The 20373-nt window shown below is 41.8% G+C and overlaps 3 protein-coding genes across 3 annotated transcripts; 2 read left to right on the top strand and 1 right to left on the bottom strand.

Annotated features, from left to right (window-relative positions):
- Nucleotides 1-2936: 2936 nt before the first annotated feature.
- On the top strand, nt 2937-6289 carry aamp (angio-associated, migratory cell protein). The gene is made up of 11 exons (XM_083903113.1): nt 2937-3231; nt 3408-3548; nt 3634-3753; nt 3878-4017; nt 4182-4326; nt 4435-4518; nt 5017-5132; nt 5244-5335; nt 5600-5690; nt 5848-6002; nt 6094-6289. The coding sequence occupies exons 1-11, from the start codon at nt 3141-3143 to the stop codon at nt 6167-6169; spliced, it is 1251 nt and encodes a 416-aa protein (XP_083759239.1). The 5' UTR covers nt 2937-3140; the 3' UTR covers nt 6170-6289.
- A 6633-nt stretch (nt 6290-12922) lies between these two features.
- gpbar1 (G protein-coupled bile acid receptor 1) lies at nt 12923-13960 on the top strand (the record flags this gene model as incomplete). The annotated part of the gene is made up of 1 exon (XM_083902942.1): nt 12923-13960. One exon carries the CDS (start codon nt 12923-12925, stop codon nt 13958-13960), a length of 1038 nt encoding a protein of 345 aa, XP_083759068.1.
- A 3136-nt stretch (nt 13961-17096) lies between these two features.
- Nucleotides 17097-20061, bottom strand: LOC310938448 (intermediate filament protein ON3-like; the record flags this gene model as incomplete). Its single annotated transcript, XM_083902941.1, has 9 exons — nt 20002-20061; nt 18957-19165; nt 18820-18880; nt 18648-18743; nt 18400-18564; nt 17820-17945; nt 17513-17733; nt 17390-17415; nt 17097-17248 (listed from the first exon to the last, which is right to left on the bottom strand). Exons 1-9 carry the CDS (start codon nt 20041-20043, stop codon nt 17097-17099), a joined length of 1098 nt encoding a protein of 365 aa, XP_083759067.1. The 5' UTR covers nt 20044-20061.
- Nucleotides 20062-20373: the final 312 nt, after the last annotated feature.

Genomic DNA, 20373 nt, shown 5'->3' with positions numbered 1-20373 from the left:
CATTTTTGTCAAGCAATACTATCAGACCTGACTAAGAGAGCACAGATGTGGACAAAAAGCATTTGCCAAAGGAAGTGCCCTCATCTCCTCACGAGTACTTCTTTGGGCTCCTGAGACGAGGTCACATAGAAGTGGAAGGTCATGACCTAACACCACTTTATAAGGCAGTTGGGGTGCTACGGCTACCGACTTGGAAATAGGTTTGGATGCACTACCGTTTAAACTGTAAATATCAGAAGGAAAATCCCCAAATCCTGTTGAATCACTGCTTTGAATCGACAAAAAACAGTGTTGCAGCTTATGTTTTTAAGGTCAAATCAGAAAAGTAAATACCACGTAAATGACTTCCCGCAAATGCAATGAGCAAATATTCTTAACTCTGCAAAAAAAACAGCTAACCTGAGAATGAGAATGTGCCTTGAATCTGATTGTAACCTCAAGGTTTTCCAGAGAACAGAGGAAGAAGTCAAGATCGTGAAAGTGGTGAAGCAACTTCCTCCCCCCCATGCTTGGTGCTTCATTGCATTTCATGGTTGCTGAATCACAAGCTGCATGTGTGAGGTCAAAGCAGCTGATGGTCACTAACGGTTTAAACAGTCATCTCATTATTCTTTCAGCCATGTCGTCAGTCCTTGATAGGACAGACGTTAGTGTCAACTGCTATTTCAAAGGTGACAAATGTGAGTCGTTGCCAAGATTTGGGATGAAAATTTAATTTCCGTGTGTGTGGGAAATCTCTTGGATCCATAATGCGTCTCATCCTTCAAAATCAGCTGCAGTGAAATGTGATTCATATGCTCGAATTAATCCGACAATGTTAGACCTTTCAGCTTTTGTGAAAAGGAACTGAATGGAGTCCTTTGCTGGCACAACAGCCAGATGAAAAAAAACCTGATGCACTACAGAAACAGATTGATGAAATAAAGTGTGTGGGACCATTCTCGCGTGAAAGTTCAACAGCCTCCTCCAGCATTACTCATAACCCAACGGAGGGTTTATAAATCTCTCACTCAGTGCAGATTTCAAACACCTAAATAACGTACACCCTGGTGTTTCCACGTCTCTCCACAACATCAGCGATGGTTGTATTTTTCCAGGGGAGGGCGGTTTGAGAAGGAAGCCAGTAAAACTTATTTGGGCATGCAGTCTGGGCCTGCGAGCGCTGCCAGGAGCATATAGCAAGAGACATAAAACCCCAACCCAGAAAACCTGAAGTAGACAAACTGTGTTAAGTGTTCATAAAATATCTGTGGCCAAGCGAATGTTAGACCGGAGGATTGAGAAAGAGAGGTCCTACATGTTACAGACCCTAACCCTGACACAATAAAAATGAAATCAACTGTTCTATGTGTTTTTTCACAGTCCAAAAACATGCTAATTTGGATATTATGCAAATTGAACACTGAATTGACTACAGGTCTGAGTGTGAGAGTGAATAGTTGTTTGTCTCTATGTGGCCCTGGGTTTGACCCCTACCTTACGCCCCATTTCAGCTGGGATTGGCACCAGTGACCTCCGCAACCCTCAGGATAAAGCAGTAGAAGATGGATGGATGGATGGATGGACATGCTATTGAAGAAGACCTGAAATGTTATAAATCAAGAATTAGAGGCTAATTTTCCCATTGACTTCAATTCAACTGGAGCATTCTGCATTAGTTTGTGATTCTATTGTTGTTATGAATGTTATATTTACGACATTAAACCCCATCTATAGTTGGGTTGTGCCGTAACTGAAGGATTAAAGCGAGAAAATCTTCAAAATAAAGTGTAAAAAATTGTTCTTATTTGCCTTGTATTCGCTTCCAACCATTGAATGCGATGCATGCTTGAACAGCCTTAATAATCACCACAAGTAAATTAAGACATAATGGGTTTTACTGGCATGGACCCGTGTTAAAGTCTAAGACACCACAGTGTGCCGCTTCACCTTTGCCTCTGCAATAACAGAAGGAGTAATTTATGGTTTTATGACACGGCACCTATCAGTGGTGAAGCAGAATGGCAGTGATGATTCATAAATGTGTGTGTCTGCACTGAGTCACTTTACAGCTCATTACAGAGAAATCAGTGCGAGCATGTTGGAAATGGAGTAGTGAAAGGGGATGATTTCAAACAGCTGTTACGACAAGAAGGAGCAGAAAAATAATCCTTTCATAACAAACTGACGGAAAGTAAAAATATTACAATTGTACAATGAGGAATGCTGCATTTTTGCACATGCAGGAACTTTTGTTTCCAGGAGGTAATACTTTAATGAACTGACTTTTCTTTGTTCCATAATGATGACTTGAGGACATTTACACGCAGATATAAACACAATAAAGCTGTAAATGACGCTTCTTTTTTTGCATTGACTGAAGGGCAAATGCATTCATTATAGAAGAAACTAATAATGCGGTAAACTAATTCAAGCTGCAACTTTAGTGCAGATTACACCTGAATGCATCACTAATTATAATGCAGCAATATGTTGTTGTTGTTGTTGGCCATTTTATTAGGTACAAATGACATGTCACAATGTGGCAGGAGTGGCATTCAGTGTGGTATTCTGTTGCTGTGGGGCCATCATTTTTGAAAATACCATGTCTACATGCCTGAATTCATTTCATTTTCTACACACATTTACAGTATGAGTGCCTATGAATTTGTGTGCTGGCTTTTAAGAGTCAACGGAAGTGTAATAAAATAGACGTAAGAAACAGTGCTAAAAGTAATAAAGCTATAAAAACCTATGTACCTGAAGTACATTGGTTACATAATGACTGCAAAATTACGACTTAAAACACTTACAAGTGATAACTTGGTCCCGTTTGATGACATTATTGACGTGTTTCGTCGGTGTAAGGTCGCCATCTTGTGGACTCGAAGGTGAACAAGGAAGAAGGCGGGGCTCTAGATATGTCGTCATCAATGTGCGCCCATTTCTACGGTCGCCGCAACATGTGAAGAAAACAGTTTTATTTTGACATTAAAATACACATAGCGATAAATGCGACGTTTGCGAGCTTGAGTTTAACTCAATTTTTTTTAAAAAGTGAAAAAAAACTACGGATACGGAAGACAGGTCGTCCTACTTCTACTGGTAGCTCGCACGCTCGCTGTTCGGTTGTCAAAACTAGCGTGTAGCCCACTCGCAGCATGGAGAACACAGAGAGAAATGCCATCGAGCTCCACGGAGACGAGGAAATTATTGAAGTCATTGACTTAAATGAGACGGAACCTGGTCCTGGTGGGTAAATAAAACCGTGTATAACCTTTATTGGCATCTTCCGTAACGTTAACTCACGACTGTTACTTTTTATGTACGTTTTTGCTGGTGGCATTTGACAATAAAGACTTACCCCTCACTTTTCTGGGAGACTTCAGTCGATGACTTATCCCCTCTGTGTGCGTGTCCTGTGACAGATGATTTGGCCGAAGACCTGGAGGACGTCGACTTCGAAGATGCTGGAGATCCTGAAGATGAAGGTTGGGAGACGGAGGACGAGATGGAAGCAGACGCTGAGCTGCAGGACGATAGCGAGTTCACCTTTTCCAAACACACAGGTGAGGGGTGTGTGCTGTTGCTGTTGTTGTTGTTGTTGACAGGTGAGTCTTAGTCGAGTCTGATCAAACACAATCCTCTCCCCAGGCTCGGTGTTCTGTGTGAGTTTGGATCCTGAGACAAACAGCTTGGCTGTGACGGGAGGAGAAGATGATAAAGCCTTTGTTTGGAGAGTGAGCGATGGAGAGATCCTGCTGGAGTGCACCGGTACATTTCAGTCGCAGAATGACATGTATATATATATATATACATGTTCTTTCTTCAGATTTTACGTTATACTCTCACCAATCTGTTGCATTGTCTTGTATTTGCTGACGTTTTTTTTTAACAGGTCATAAAGACTCTGTGACGTGTGCCGTGTTCAGCCACGACTCCTCTCTGGTGGCTTCAGGCGACATGAGCGGCTTGATTAAAGTTTGGAAACTGGACACCAAAGAGGAGATCTGGTCCTACGAAGTGGGAGATCTGGAGGTAAAGAGCTTAAGTGGTTTCAGAAACCTCCAACGTCCACATGTTGGCGTGTTCTTCGTCTGGTGTGGAAAAACAATCCTTAAGAAAACAATTGTTAAGATTTGCTCTCTACATATAATGTGTTTGTGGTCATCTGGCCTGCTTTCCCACTTTCCTCTCCTCAGTGGTTGGACTGGCATCCCTGCGCTCCGGTGCTGCTGGCAGGAACAGACGACGGCAACGTGTGGATGTGGAAGATTCCGTCAGGCGACTGCAAAACCTTCCAGAGCCCTGCGTCTCAGGCGACCAGCGGCAAAGTCCTACCCGATGGTGAGAGATACTGAAACAAGACACAAAAATCGATCGGCAGTAGAAATGGGGTACTTTTAGCCCTTTTTGTGTGTTTTAAATGTGAATTTCTGTGTCATTGATCCTCAGGTAAACGAGCTGTGGTGGGTTATGAGGACGGAACTGTTCGTGTGTGGGATTTAAAGCAAGGCAACGCAGTCCACGTCATTAAAGGTGAGTCTGGCAGCTCTAACACGTAGTTTCATCCTCCTTTTTTAGCAGCTCTTTGTTATGAAAGCGAGTATTTACATGAACTTGGCTCCTTCTCCTCCTCAACATGTCATTTGACAGATATTAAAACGCTGCTTTCATCATTGTTAGAAAAGTAATATACAAACAGAAGAGATCAATAATGGGTGAAGTTGGACTGTTGGTGTAACAGAAGAGGACGCAAGGGGATAGCACAAGATGGAGGCAGGTGATCCGCTGTGGCGACCCCTAAAGGGAGAAGCCCGAAAGAAGAAGAGGAAGAGATCAATAAATGACTGATGATAATGATGCAAAATAATTATTAACAGTAATTTGACATTTTTTAAAGGCACTAGTAACAATTTCCTAAATTAGGCATTTTTGTACATGGGATAGATTAGATTACGAAGAAAAACTACCAAGCCAACCGCTGTACTTAACCGTTTTATCTATTTCTTTTTTTATTTATTTGTTCGCTAACAGGTCAGGATGGACATCGGGGAGCGCTGACCTGCCTGGCGTTCAACAAGGACGGCTCTTTGGTGCTGACGGGTTCAGTGGACGGTGGTGCCAAGCTCATCAGTACCACCACAGGCAAGGTGGGGAAGCGCGGCGATATACACTCGCACCCATTCAACCTGTAGAATAAAGAGAAAACATCCAGTGTAATTATATTAGTCTCTCTGTTAATATTTGCTGTGTGTGTGAAGGTGGTTGGCGCGTTCTCTGTGGAAGGAGGCAAAGCGAAAGGATCGAAAGACGAAGAGACCAACTCGGTTGAGTCTGTGGGGTTCTGCAACATGTGAGAAGGAGTTTTTTGTTTTTTTTAACGCTGACTCGAGAAAGAAGCTTTTTCTTCTTTATATCATTAAGTTAAATAAACAGAACTACATGCTTCTATGCGCTAGCGCTAGTTATACATATTAAAATGGATCTTAATGTTGTTTTGTATTAGGTTTTTTTTTTTATCTCACTTCTCTCCCAAATGGTCTATATTTGTCCAAAAATCCTCCACTTTCTGAAAGAGACTCTTCTTTAATCTATTTATATTTTTTTTTCTTCACAGTTTGCCTCTCGTAGCTGTGGCGTACATCGATGGAACTCTGGCCATATACGACCTTTCCACGCAGACTCTGAGGCACCGGTGCCAGCATGAGGTAACTTTACTGTAGCCACTGATGTATCCAAAAATTTAAATTGTGTTAGTAGGAAGAAAAGTAAATGTATTTAATGTTCTCCACTATTTGGTAACTCATAATCATTAGTTTTAAAAGTTTGTGATTGTGATTGTGATTGTTTTTCCTTTCTGCCAAGGCCGGCCTCGTCCACCTAAAGTGGGAGGAGTCTTCCTCCATGGTGTCCACCTGCAGTTTGGACGGAGCTCTGCGTTTATGGGACGCTCGTTCCGGCAACATGGTGTCGGAGTACCACGGCCACACTGCGGAGATCCTCGACTTTGCCATCAACAGGTACCGATTTCAGGGAATGTGTTCTTTTCTTTCTTTTTTTTGCGCGTAGACAACTGTGCAGGTTTTGATGTTTTTCTTATCCTTTGTCCAGGGAAGGATCTGTGGCTGTCACAGCCTCAGGAGATAACCACGCCAAAGTCTTCTGCCTCCAAAGACCTGACCGGTAAAAGCAGGAAGACGAGGAAATATTATTTTTACAAGAAATATCAAGAAAAACATTGGATTATTCAGACTGAACGTGTCTCGCATCTCCTCAGGATATGACCTGTTGTAGTAGGATTGTAGCGTCCCAAAAATCATGATTTTTCTCCTGTCATCAGTGGAGATCCTGGCCTGGTTTAAGTGACAGGAAGTCGATATTGTCCACACAGAAGCTTTTGAGTCATTCAATCTCTAAAAGAAGAGAGAATTCAGTAATTCATCATGGTGTTCTCCAAAAGAATCCTTTGATCATGAGGATTATTTTACCATTATGTAAACTAAAATACAAAAATATAAATATGCCTCTTCATTTTCGACCAAGTCCTGTGTTTTATCTTCGAAACCTAAATGTTTGTTGTACTGAATCATTTATACATAGCATCTATTTCTGTCTGTGTTTACGAGTTTCACGTGGGTCACGATGACATGGAAAGTTGGGACGCAACCGAATTCAAGTGGTTTGTTTAGAGCCTTTATCCAATTCTTTTTATTTATTCTTTATCAGATATGAGTCAAGGGAGAAGGCTAGTCATACGTTTTTAATGCTTAAAGCGGTGACGTTGTAGATCTGTGTCCTTTCTACTTAAATGAAGCTCAAGTTTAATGGATGAATAACTGGGTTTAGGGATGTACACTTAACAATAAGGGTCACAAGGAGCATTAACAAAGGTAAAGTATGCTTAAGTAATGCTTAACATTATAATTTAGTGCTGTTACACGTTAAGGGAAACAAACATTCAACTTTAAAGACACAAAAACCCTAAATGTATAACATTAACAGTAGCTTTATAGACCCTTGATCTAATAAGATAAGATAGCCCTTTATTAGTTGTTGTTAAGACTGCAGCCCAAATCTTAGATCCGGAAGTTAATTGGAGCCGCAATGTGTAGTCTAACAGCAGCAGGGAGGGAAGCTGTTGTGAGTCTCCTGCAGGGAGTGGGGAGAGATTCATCCATCATATTTTAATTTTCCTTCCCCCCCATCGCCACACAGTCAACGGGGCATCCCAGGACAGAGCTTTTTTTTTTTTTTTTTTTTTTTTTTTTTAAATCAGTATGTCAAGCCTCTTCCTGTCCTCAGTTTGGAGAATGGCGTTGAAAGCACTGGAGAAATCAAAAAACATCATCCTCACAGATGAGTAAGTCATGACTTCTGTTGTCGTCTGTCTTTGCTAGATGTGTTCGGATATATATGCACATCCAAATTCATTTATATGATTCAAAGCGGACATATCTCCGAAATCTGGCATTGATCTTTGGCTTTGTCTCTGATTCTCCTGCTCCTCTAACGGACCGTGCCGTGATTGATTTACTCCTCTCAAGTTCAATCCAGTAAACCAAGAATTCCTGGATGCTGGAAACTTAATTCCTCTCTTCTGCAGAATTCCTCCTACTGCTCAGAGGAAGGAATTGTAAATAAAGTCCAGGTATGAGTGATCATATATTTCCGAATGAGAACATACTAAAAATCCTAATATTATGAATAAAAATGATATTTTTGAATAAACCTTATGATAAATGATGATGGATATATCCAAGGAATGTGCTAAAAATGGAGAGCGAACAGAATCAATGAAACAAGGTCTTATTTCTCTAATACCTAAAGCCAGACAAAGACAATTTGCACTTAGGTAATCGGCGCCAAATAACACAGACTATCCTCCAGCTATTTATGGCAAAAGATTGAAACCCTGTGCCTGGATGAAATCATTTCTCTAACACGATCCTTCATAGGAATTAATGGTGCCAAATGGGAGGCGACTCTATCCTGTTCTTATAATAAAACAATTTACTCGATGAATCGATTATTAATTGAAGCTCATTATCAGATTAAAAGAAAAACAATCTGTGCTGTCCTCTGTCTTGTTTTCTGCACATCTGTTCCTGGCTAATATTACTCAATACAAAGTATGAAGATAACAGGCAAAGGATGCTAATTATATGCACTTTTTTTTTTGCCGAGTCATTCCCACAGACTGGGTCAGGAGCCACGTTGGGTCGTGGGACCAGCCTTTTATTTGTTTCCCCCATTTTATAGACGCAAAAAGAACATTTGAAACTCATTTATCAGGGACACGATTCCAAGCTGCCAATAATAATGCAACTACACCCTACATATAACATCTTATTTAAGTCTCATATATATCTTTTCTTTGTTGTGTTTCTACATTTGTGAAAGTACACATTTGTGGATCTATACTATTTAGAAGAAGTAAAGACGAGGTAGAATTTAGGGATGGGGCCGATCCGATCCAGTATCGGGTGTAAAGATTTCTGACTGTCCCTGACTGTTCTGCTAGCTGGCTGCAAAAAGTGGAATGGATTTCCCGAACGGAGGCGCATCTCAATGAGAGTGCATTCGCGTAGTATTTAGGTTTATGACAGAAAGTTGCTGGATTTGTCTAAAAGAAAATTTCAAAAACAGTCGCCAGGTGTCTGTAAATCGTACATATCATACGACATACAGAGTTTATTAAAGCCTTATATAAAATCAACAATTATGATGATAATAATATTAAAGCAATTGTATTAGAGCATCCATATAATAGAACCGGTATCGGCAGATATCCAAATTCAGGTATCGGAAGTGACATAAAGTGGATCGGTGCATCCCCTAGTATTATTAAATGTATTTGTGTTGTAAGTGATAACCACAGCCCACTTCTTGACAGTTTTCAAAACCAGGCATTGGCCGGAGTTATTTTTTGGGTTCCTCTCCTCGTCTTCGCCGTCCGATTGTCCCACAGGAAAAACAACTGTGGATGGGGTTCCTGTCCACCAAGTGCTTCTTCCTCGCACCTGGGTTTCTCAGCTCACGCGGTCATTGTGTGAGACCGAAGGGTTTTACTTATGTACACGCCATAACTCACACGCCGTGACACACTTGCACGCACGCAAGGTCATTCCACCATCGCATGTGCTGTTCGCCAGCCACTCTTTTCCTGTCATGGATAACCAGTTTGGGGGCTGTACACGGCAAAAACTTTTGTGTGATTGTTGTGTGTGCAAATATAGGAAATGGTAAGATATGAATCTGTAAAGTAAGACTAATTTTCAGTCAACATTCTTACATGACTGAATTTCTACTTTTTGAAACATCTATTTTTGGCCTGTTTTTCCTCATTTTAAGGCACATGACAGTCTGAAATTGGCTGTAGATTCACAATAATAAATAATGTCAACGTTTTAAATTGATAAATTGACAATTATCATATTATAATGTCCAGATCCAAACTCCGTTATGTCCGTTATTATCACCAAACTATGACTTGGAGCTCACTGTAGAAACAAGATGGTACGACATCATTGTTATTGTACTGTAATGTAAAGTGTTAGCATTATTTCACATAGCTGGCCTGAAACCTGGCAACTAGCAACTGCGGGGGGAAAATAACACCTGTCAATTGGTGGCAGGATATCTTCCTTATCCGTCACGGCAGCGCCGTGTTTGGCCTCAAAGGTCAACCCAGAGAGGAGAGAAAGACGAGGAGTGGCCTAACGGAGGATCACCTTCAGTCCTCGACGCACTAATCTATGGAAACTGAAGCTCCTGACAACAGATGCTGAACTAACTGAACAAAGAGAGGAGAGAGAGACTGCTGGATTTCACTGTCAAGGTAAACAAACGTGACGGGCGACACAGCATTTGTAGACATCAGGACAAATATGCATTGTAGTAGGAGTCTTATAGTGTAGGTTTACTGTACAGACACATCCTCCATTTATCTTTTAACTCGTCAATAAATTGTTTTTTTGTGGCTTGCTTAATTGACTGGTCCAGCATTATGCTGGTCCACCAACATCATTATTATTATCAATTAGTCACTATAGTCACTACTTAGTCACAATTAGACACTGTACATTAGTACTTTTTTGAGCGTATAATTGCATCAAAATTAATAATGTTGCCGTTAAAAACAAACGCCTTTAATCCAGTCAGACTAACATGTTATTTAAAATTTCAATTTAAGCCGGACTAACGGTGCATTCCATTTAGATTTACTACTCGGAGCTAGCTCAACAAATGGGATTCCAAGATGGCTGCCACCACACTTTCACCGTTATTTTGTTTCTATGTATTTCTTTTATAGTAAATCAGTTTTACACATAGTACCGTCTAATTTTTAACCGTACACTTGTTGCTACCGTGTTTGTGTGCACAAAATACTAATATAGGACGCCGTTATTGACTGGTATTGCTAACAATTGCCAACAACGGCTAGCCTAAGAGACGTGGAACGCGGTGAACTCAGGGGTGATGTCACCGACTGAGTTTAGTACAATTTTCTTTCTTTCTTTTTAATTTTTTTAAATGTCATGTAATCATACTGACTAATTCTTTCATGCTGGACCTTCAAAAGAAAACATGTTTTTGTTTTTGCACAAGCTCAAGTCTGTGGATGGCACCTCTGACCCCTCATATCACATTTGAATTTTTCTCGAAATAATCCAGATTAGAGCACTGATTTACTGCCGCTTGGGACCCGTGCGTTCCAGGAAAATCCAAACTCTCCCTCTGCTCCTTTGTAATGTGAAGATGTTGTGGTTTCCTGTCCAGCTTGTCCTCCCTGCGTAGTGTCTTCCCAGACGCCGTGAGGCTCGGGAACATTTCTGTTTAAAAGCACTATCTGACTGCTGCTCGTCCATCTCCGCCCTGCACCAGCTCTGCTCCAAACTATCAGCGAAGGAGTCTTCCGTGTTTGGCTAACGGAGCCGTTTGCCTCTGGCCCTCCATCCAAAGCTGTGTTTAAATATGCGACGCCTGAGACAGCTGGTATGAAATCACGTGTACACCCTGTAGAATGTATACGTTTAGGGCAGTCCAGGGCCAAATACAAGGCGCAAATTCATCTTCACAATGGCTTTAACCTACTTAGTGTGCACAGTATGTAGCACATACTCTTTGGGACATATATATACGTACATATATATATATATATATACATATATATACACATATATGTGTATATATGTATACATATATATACATACATGTATATATACATGTATACATATAATTACATATACACAAATATATGCACACATATATACATATATACCGTATATACATACATACATATATATATATACACACAGAAATAAAACACATTCACAAATTATGTATGTACAATATACACGCAAAGTGCATATATCATATATGCAATTACTTTAAAGGTCCAGTATGTATATTATACATAAATATAACTGTATAATCACCTGGATGTATCACTTGCTATATTCATTAGCCCAGTATGAGCCTTTAGTATTTATATCAGGTGCTGCTTTAAAACCAATGCAACATCACTACATACTCTGGGTGACCGTGACCTTCATTAAAAATTGGCTCATAAATATCCGTGATATAAATACAGCAAGAGATTACAAGGACCATGACGGGGACATGAAGACAAAAACCACATGTCAAGCCCGACTTCTTATCATTCTCAGGCTGCAGTAATACACCGTTTTCCACCCTGGACAGTGGTAGAGGCAATAAAAAGGTCAATGGATGGAAGAGTGAGTACTAGTTATAGGTCAAAGGGTTGGGGGTGATGAAGATTGTCTCATCCCAGACATGACCAGTGCACTGAAACCCCATCCCCCCACCCTCAGGAAAAGACAGTAAGAACTGTGACGTACCTCCTCCTCTTTCAGTGTGCACTTCCCCTACAGAGAGGAACGGCGCCGCATACACTTCTCTCTCACACTCATAGATAGTGGTGTGAAAAAAAAGGCTCTCCAATGATAAAAGTGGCTGATTTAGTTGATGGTGAAGGCTGCGCTGGTTGGATATGACATGCGGGAGGAACAGGAGATTGTAATTAATTTATTTGAATTTCTCATGGCAAAGGAGACATGGCTGTACTGTTTATCTCCAAAAGGTAGGAGACATACGTATTTTCTAAACTTTCCCTAATAAGCTTCAGATAAAACCAAACTGCATGTGCCTTGTTTCTGCATATCTGCAGAAACTGTAAGAGGACTTTGATACTATAAAATTCCCCTCATTCAATTTTTGCTTGTAAACCACTGTTTGCTTTTTACGTGCACATATGGGCATTGAACATATTGGCATGTTGCAATGTTTATTTTCTATGTTAGCACATACTGTTGGACACAGTAAAGTAAGCTGGGTGAACGAGCAAACAGACATGAAGCAGATAAACTAAGTATATCACTTTCTAGATTATAATAGATACAAAATGACTGTAACTCCAGAGTCTCCACTCATGAATTATTGATCGACAGCAGCCAGTTAACAGACAAAGTAAAATTTGTTTGGGTGGTCAAGAGGAGACAGACAGGAAGACAGTCGTTGTTACATGACTCCTTCAATCTCCTTTCAGACAGCTTAAGTCAAACGTGCCGTCTTGAGTGTCTGCTTCGGGCTTTGGATCCGAAAACAAAAGCAAAAGTGACGCTTTTATGGTGAAAATTGTCAAAAAGTGATATAATATGTGTATTGCAGTGAGCGTGAGGTCATTTATTCCTGGTTTATGCAATAAGAAAAAGTTCCCATAGTTCCCTGTCGATGTGACTAATTCTGACACAATTTCGGCCTCTAGCTTTCCCACTGTTCAAATACCCAGACAAACTTTTGTGTGGGGAACTTATTTTGTGTCGCGCCCTCTACCACATTAACAATCCTTCGCCTCCTCAACAGGTTAGCCGACCCTTGATGGCCGTGTCGTCTCCAGATTCTCTGGATTCCACATAAGATGGATGAGGACAACTCAAATGCTGCTGTTCCCTCTGAGGAGCAGCTCATCTACGCCATCACCGTGCCACTGTCCACCTCCATCATCCTGGCGAACCTCGTCATCATCCTGGGCATCGTCTGGAACCGGCAGCTCCACAACACGCCCAACTACTTCTTCCTCAGCCTGTTGGTGGCAGACATGTGCACGGGCGTGGCGCTGCCCTTCATACCCTTAATGGGCCTGAACCGGGAGCTAAGTTTTAGCTCCTGTTTGCTGGCTCACGTGTTCCCGAACTTCCTCTTCTTGGCTTTCCTTTTCAACCTGGTGATGGTTCACTACGAGCGCTACATTTGCATCGTGGACCCCCTGCATTACAACAACCTGTGGATGCACCGCAGCCTTCCCCTGGCGTTGCTGGTGGTGTGGGTGCCTCCGCTTCTCTTTGCATGTCTTCCTGCCTTTGGGTGGAATAACTGGACTGGACCAGATTGGAACAGCTGTTGCACAAGTAGCCAAAATGTCGCTCTGCTTTCAAACACTTCAACAAATGAAACCATGTGCTGCTCGTATCGTCGAGTATTTCCCAACGCTTTCATATACTTGGAAGTGTACGGGCTCGTCCTGCCTGCTATCCTCACCATCGCTGGAATGACCGGCCATGTCCTGTGGATCACCCGAGGTCAGCTGAGGGACATTTGTCGTCTCCATCGCTCGGTGGATCGGGGAAGTCAGGCGTCAGACCGGGAGCAGAGGCTGAACCTGCGCTACACTCGCTGTGTGGTGGCTGTGTCGCTCACCTTCCTCGCTTGCTGGGTGCCCTACCTCATTTACATGCATGCCTGCATCGCGTTCCTGATCAGCGACACCAAGTGGAGCGCCACCACGCACATCGTGCTGTCCTGCACTGGCATCGGAAGCATGGCCGTGGTGCCGCTGGTGCTCGGTCTCGCCAACAAGCAGTACACGGAGCCGGCGTACAAACTCCTCCAGAAACTCAGGGACAGGTGGAGGAGGAGGAGGAGGAGCACACAGGAGACAGAGGAGGCGGCAGTCTGAGAAAATACCGACAAACTGAATATTTATGAGGATGGATCCACAAGAGGGTTTTTTTGGACATTCTAAACTGACCGAAGGTGCGAATGCGAGAGTGACTCTAGACGCTGTAGTGCATGGGCCAGGCCTGTATGTGGCGCTGCTACAGAAATTTGCCAAAACCGGAGAAGACTTCCCATGGCCAAGTGGAAATCCACACAGAAATGATAGGGAAAGGCAACTTTTCTTGTAACAGTAGGGTTGCCAGTTCAAGTACCCCTGAGCAAGGTATCAGTAATTAATCGTCAACTATTTTAATAATCGTTTCTGATTGTTTTAGCTTCTTAAAGGTGAATATTTTCTTTGTTTCTTTGCTCCACATAACAAAGAATAAATCATTCAAACTGAATCATTCCTCATTCGAGAACATCTTCATTTCCATGGGCCAACGAATTATTACGAAAATAATCGTTAGTTGCAAATGTAAAAATCTAATCAGTACAAATGCTGTTTCCTCCATATGTATGCAATGTTTACCTCTGCCTCCCTCACCGCCCTTTATCTACATACTGGTATGCAAGGCATGAGGAGATTAGGATTTCAGCTACAACACGACGTACAAAATGAATAAAAAAAACATGTCTTTACCAGTTCCTGCTTTTAGATAAAAGAATGTCAGAGGAGGAAGTTACACGCCTGCACACAATTTGATTTCCCTCTCTAACTTCATTAAACATTAAGCGCACGCACTGTACCGCATGTACAGTGTGTCGTGGTATTTGTCTCGCCGAGCAAAATGCAGTTTCACATGCGTGTGGGTGGAAAAAGAGACACAGACGCTGATCAAATTAAACGACAAATGAGGTCCCGATCCGTCGGGGGACATTAGGAGATATTATCGTATCATGTACGCCATCTGTACGAGGTCATGTTCCTGTACGTTGCTTTTCCACATCAGAATGTCATGTACATGTCAGTAAAGACGGAGAATAAACAGGGTGAAGAAGAGGGGAAAACTCTTCATGCTCTCAGCTTTAAAACAAACACATTGTGCCTGGATTTATAGTCTGACGCATTCAAATATCAACAGGAGCTTTCAGACATTTTGCAAGCCGATTGTGTCCTGCTCTTTCTTGGATTTATACAAAGATAAGTGAGATTTACTTTACACTTATCAGACATCCCATCTCAAACATATTTTCTAAATGGATTACATATTTCACTACCCTGTGATGTGCAGTTTGAAAGACTGGTTTATTTTCGTTCATTTATGGCATTTTTTTTTGTCTGAGATCATCCCAAATACAAATATAAGAGTCCAGATTCATGTGAGAGGATGATGGAAAGTATTGAAAACAGTTATTTTGAGGTTTAAAGTCATTATTATGGATGTAAAGTGAGGTCACATAGTCTCTTTCGGGGTACAAGTTAACTTTTAGACCAGGGTTGTTGGTTTTCTACTTCCTTTAAAGATAGCAACGCGCCAATAATGTGACCAACCACAACTCATTTTAATCCCGGATGTGCCCCAATTGGGGGAAAGCGCAAATAACAACTAAATGAATTCTGACATATCAAACTCTGTACGGCACTGCTGTGTCAACGCACAACACACATTTCTGGCTAACGGTACGACACGTTCTTCTGAAAACACAACACAGACCTCGAATGAAAGCAGAGACGCCACGGTTTCTCAGGATAATACGTCAAAACACTCAACACCAAATCACCAGAGAGATAAAAGCCAAAAAATAAAGACAACAGAACGGAAAGACTGCTTAAAATTGCTCTTACTGTTCATGTTTCTCTGTCAGAAGTTGATATCACAGCGAAAACAACTCTGTAAGTGGTCAGACGCACTTCCTGTGTTACACTCAAATAATTCCGGGCATCTATAACTGACATACCCCGCGGGGAGCGTTCCTATCTCGATACGCAGCAGCTGCAGCCTGTCCCGGTCACTTAACGACGTTCTCCTGATTCCTGATGACAGTGCTGTCAATCTCTTTTTATGGGGGGCCTGTGTACCGGGATACAGCTCAATCCTGCCACCTTGTGTTCATTTGTGGAATGGGAAATACATATAAGTCTAATTGAACTTTGGAACAGAGCCATAAACTGGTTTATAAAACACTACTAGTGATCTAAAAAATTAAATAAGCGGTTTTATACGAGACGATGTTGTACTTTGATTTGATTGATGTTTAGAGCTGCATTTCTTGGGCCTGTGTAGAAATAAAACACAGAATTACATAAATTAAATGAACCCACTTTGAAATAAACAAATAAAAAGAATACTTGCTGTAGAGAAGATAGAAGATGGAAGGATTCTCCTGTAGAGTGACATTTGTGTGCTATAGCAGCTTATGGCCAGTAGAGGGTGCTAAGGTACTCTGCACAGATACAGTTACTAAAGAGATCAATGGAAATTTTGTATATATTTTCTTTTTTTAAATAGCAAACTATTATTGACACAAATTACAATGTAAATCCTGACAAGAGCTGATTTGTTCATAAGGAAATTACTAATTTACAGCCGTATCTGTAACATTAAATTGAATTGATTGGTTCAAACAAAGTCGATGATAACTATTAGAGGACAAATAAGACATGGGAAAAGCAGACAGTCGCTGCCCTCACAGTGACCCTGTGTGATTCTAAGAAACACTATCTCAGGATTTTTCTCCTGGTATAAACACATTTGTGGCGCAAACAGAACAGAAACACTCCTTAAACCACCTGCTCGATCACGTGTCCACCTTGTTTTATTGTTCACTTCACAGAGAAGAATCTGAGCCCCACGGAGCCACAGGCCGTCACACACAAAGAAAAATAAACTCAAGAGTCATATTTGGGTCACAATTGGACGAGAGAAGCAGAAGCAAGGAAGATGAAGAGTAAACTGATCCAGGGACAGAAGGAGATAAGTTACGCTGGAAAAAAAAAACACTGCTCCGTCCAAACAAATCCTTTTCCAAGTTCAAGCACAGAAGAAAAAGAAGGAAAAAAAAGTCAACCTCCCAAGATGATTTACTGAAGAAAAAAACTACAGAGAGCACATATTGCAGTATAAACTAACTTATTATAGTAAACAAATGTGTCATACTGATGTTTTTCTACTATAAAGTCATCTTTTGAGTATGTTTTGCAGTTGTGGCGGTCAGTCGTCGATATAGCGGGAGCTCTGGGACACCTCTCTGCCTGAATCCACTTCCACTCGGATCATCACACGTTTCTTTGAGGTGGGGTACGGCGGCGGCGGCGGGGGAGCAATGGCTTGGCGGGGGAACTGCTTCTCTGGCGGGGGAACGTCTGCGCGCAATGAAGAACTTGGATTGGTGGGGGTTTTTTTGTTTTTTTTTAGAAATCTGAGCAAAAGAGAGGTTTGGTTTTAGTGGAACACATCATCATCAGTTGAGATTTGAACTTGAACAGTAACAAAAACGTCCTCACCTGTGCGGCGCAGGAGTTGGTTCATTCTTCACGCAGGTGGAGCAAAGACAGTGAATTAGTAATGATTGCGACGTATTTGAACAGGAAGTGAGTGAATCCACACACACACAGACGTTTGAATACCTCTCTTCCTCGCCCTCCAGCAGCTTGCGGTACGTGGCGATCTCGATGTCCATGGACAGCTTCAGGTTCATCAGCATCTGGTGCTCTCTGATCTGTCCGGCCAGGTCCTGCTTGGCGCGCCTCAAAGCCTCCTCCAGCTGAGCGATGTCCACGCGGGCCTTATCCAGGTTGTTGTCCCCTTCTGTCCTCAGGCTGCTGATGTCCTTCATCAGAGATTCTTCCTACACAGAATAATGAAGAAGAAGACGAAGAAGATCAGAGTTTGGCTTGGTTTGGATGGACGTTTTCAAATCTGCGCGATTCCCACCTTCCTTTTGAGAGCTTCTATGTCTGCGTTGAGTCTCTGGATGAGACGCTGAGTATCAGAGAGCTCCCTCTTTAAATCGCGCACGTCCTGCTCATGTTGTCCTGCGCTTACCACCAAGGCATCCATCTGAGTGAGAGACAGAAATATAGCAAGAAGATGTATTTACTATAGCGTTAATGTTGCATTCCAGTTATCGTCAGAAAGTCGGGAGCAACGTCACCATCCCAACATGGGATTCCAAGATGCCCGCCACTTGTATAAACACTGCTACTTTAACGACTAATTGCACTTAATTCCTTTCCCAAGCCAGTCAGGGAAAACATTGGTGCGTTCCATTTGTCGTCAGAAGTCGGAATTTCCAAGTCGGAAGTCGGAGCAAACTCACCAACAACTTGGGATTCCATAATGGCTGCCACTCGGACAAACACTACGACAATTGCTATACAATTTGGTCAAAAACACCAAGAAACAAGTGGCATAAATGACGTAGAGTTTGAAGAAGTTCGTTCTGATCTGACAAAAGTACAAAAAAAAAACCCCAGACACTTCCTGCGGAGAGCGCAGCACTTCCTCTTCTCACCTTCCTCTGGTTCCACAGCTCGGCCTCCTCTCTGGTGCGAGCAGCCACCCTGGCGTACTGGTTCTTCACAGTCTCCACCACCTCGTCCATGTCCAGGTACCGTTTGCTGTTGTCAGGAAGAATCACCGTCTTGTTCTGGACCATGGATTCCAGCTCTTTGATCTCCTGCAGGGGGCAGACATGAGCAAATCAGATGTATTTGTATGTTTCATCATTTTATTTGACTGATTGATTGATTGATTGATTACCTCATCATATCCAACTCGGAGAAAGTCCAGTTTTCCCATCAGGTCTTCCAGCTCCAGAGCCAAGTTTACTTCCTCCAAGTGACCTTCATCCACTTCCTGTCACACACATAATATGAATGCAGGTTGAGGTAGGTTATATAGCACAACTCACTCATAAAGCAGCTCACGTTACCTTTTTGGTGACAATAAAATCGTTCTCCGCATCGGCTTTCTTTAAAATCTCGTACTCAAACCTGAAACACACACATATTCATAATTATTGTGTTTTTATCAAGACAGTGAATTGGGAGGAGCATAGTGGCTGCTGACCTCTGCTTGGTGTCCTCCACCTCCTCCTGGTTCTTGAAGAGCTCCGCCTGCAGCTTCTCTTGGTCGTGGAGCAAGGTCTCGATCTGCTGCTCCAGCTCGTTCTGCAGCTGCCTCACGACGTCGTCCACCTTGCCCTTGTACGCGTCCTGCTCCTTGAGGATCTTCAGCTTGGTGTCCAGCTTCTTGTTCTCGTCCTCCAGGTGTTTCACCTGAGACACGGGTGGAAACGAGTGATGTAATGTAATTCTATGTGTCGTATTAATAATGACAGGCGAGGTTACAGTGTGTGAGCATGCTTGTTATCATGTGGTAAAAGGAATGTTAAGACACCCTGTGTTGTGTTTTATTTGCATTTTTGGTTTATTTCAAACTCAAAACAGGGTTTTAACCTCTCGACTGTATAGCCTTTTCCTATTTTATTCCACCTTGTGTTGTGTTTTATTGTTGTATTTGCATCTCTTTTCTTTTTAAATGTTATTGCTTTTATTGTGAAGCAATTTGAGCTGCAATCCTTCTATGAAAGGTGCCATATTTGGTTTTAATTGGTTACTTTGAAATCCAACGAAAACAACACAACTTTTACATTTTACATATACATGCATGGTTAAACATGAAATATTAATAATAATAAAAATAATAATGATAATAATAATAATAATAATGATAAATAAATAAAAAACATGTGAGTACTACTCCTCAGACTACTGCCCTAAATAAAAGAAAATATGTTCTGTAAGTACTACTATTACTGCCCTTAATAAAAAAAAAACATGTGAGTAGTACTACTACTAGGACTACTGCCCTTAATAAAAAAAAAAAGTACTGTAAGTACTACTATTACTGCCCTAAATAAAATAAAAAAAACATGTAAGGATGCCCTTTATAACAGATATGTGACTACTACTACTACTGCTACAATTACTGCCCTTAATTAAAAAAATGTGAGTACTACTATTAATACCCCTTATGTGAGTAATACTACTACTATCCTACTACAAATAATAATGACTATTATAATAATAATATTAACAATAATACACCTTACCTTGTCAATCAACTGGACAAACTTGTCGTTGAGTCCCACCATGTCCTCCTTCTCTCTGGTCTTGCCGGTGGAGTTGATGTTGTTGAGGCCGGGTTGACTCTGTCTCTTGGCGGCTCCGGTGCTGGGTGAGAAGGACTGGCTGCTGTAACCTCCTGGCTGAGACATGATGCAGGTTCAGTGTAACCACGATGAGGAGAAGGAGAAGAAGAAGGTGGAGAAGTGCGGACACTGAGGCTCCTCACCTGTTATAAAGGTGGATGGGACCACCCATCACCTCCTCACTGCTCCAATCAAAACAAGAGACGCGCATAACATGGAAAAAAGTTGCCATGAAAAACTTGATTTTCCACTCTGATCCAGTTTGTCCAGGAG

The sequence above is a fragment of the Microchirus variegatus genome (genome assembly GCF_963457635.1).
Source record: "Microchirus variegatus genome assembly, chromosome: 16".
Classification (NCBI taxonomy): Eukaryota; Metazoa; Chordata; class Actinopteri; order Pleuronectiformes; family Soleidae; genus Microchirus; species Microchirus variegatus.
This window is presented reverse-complemented; position numbering and strand designations above follow the sequence as displayed.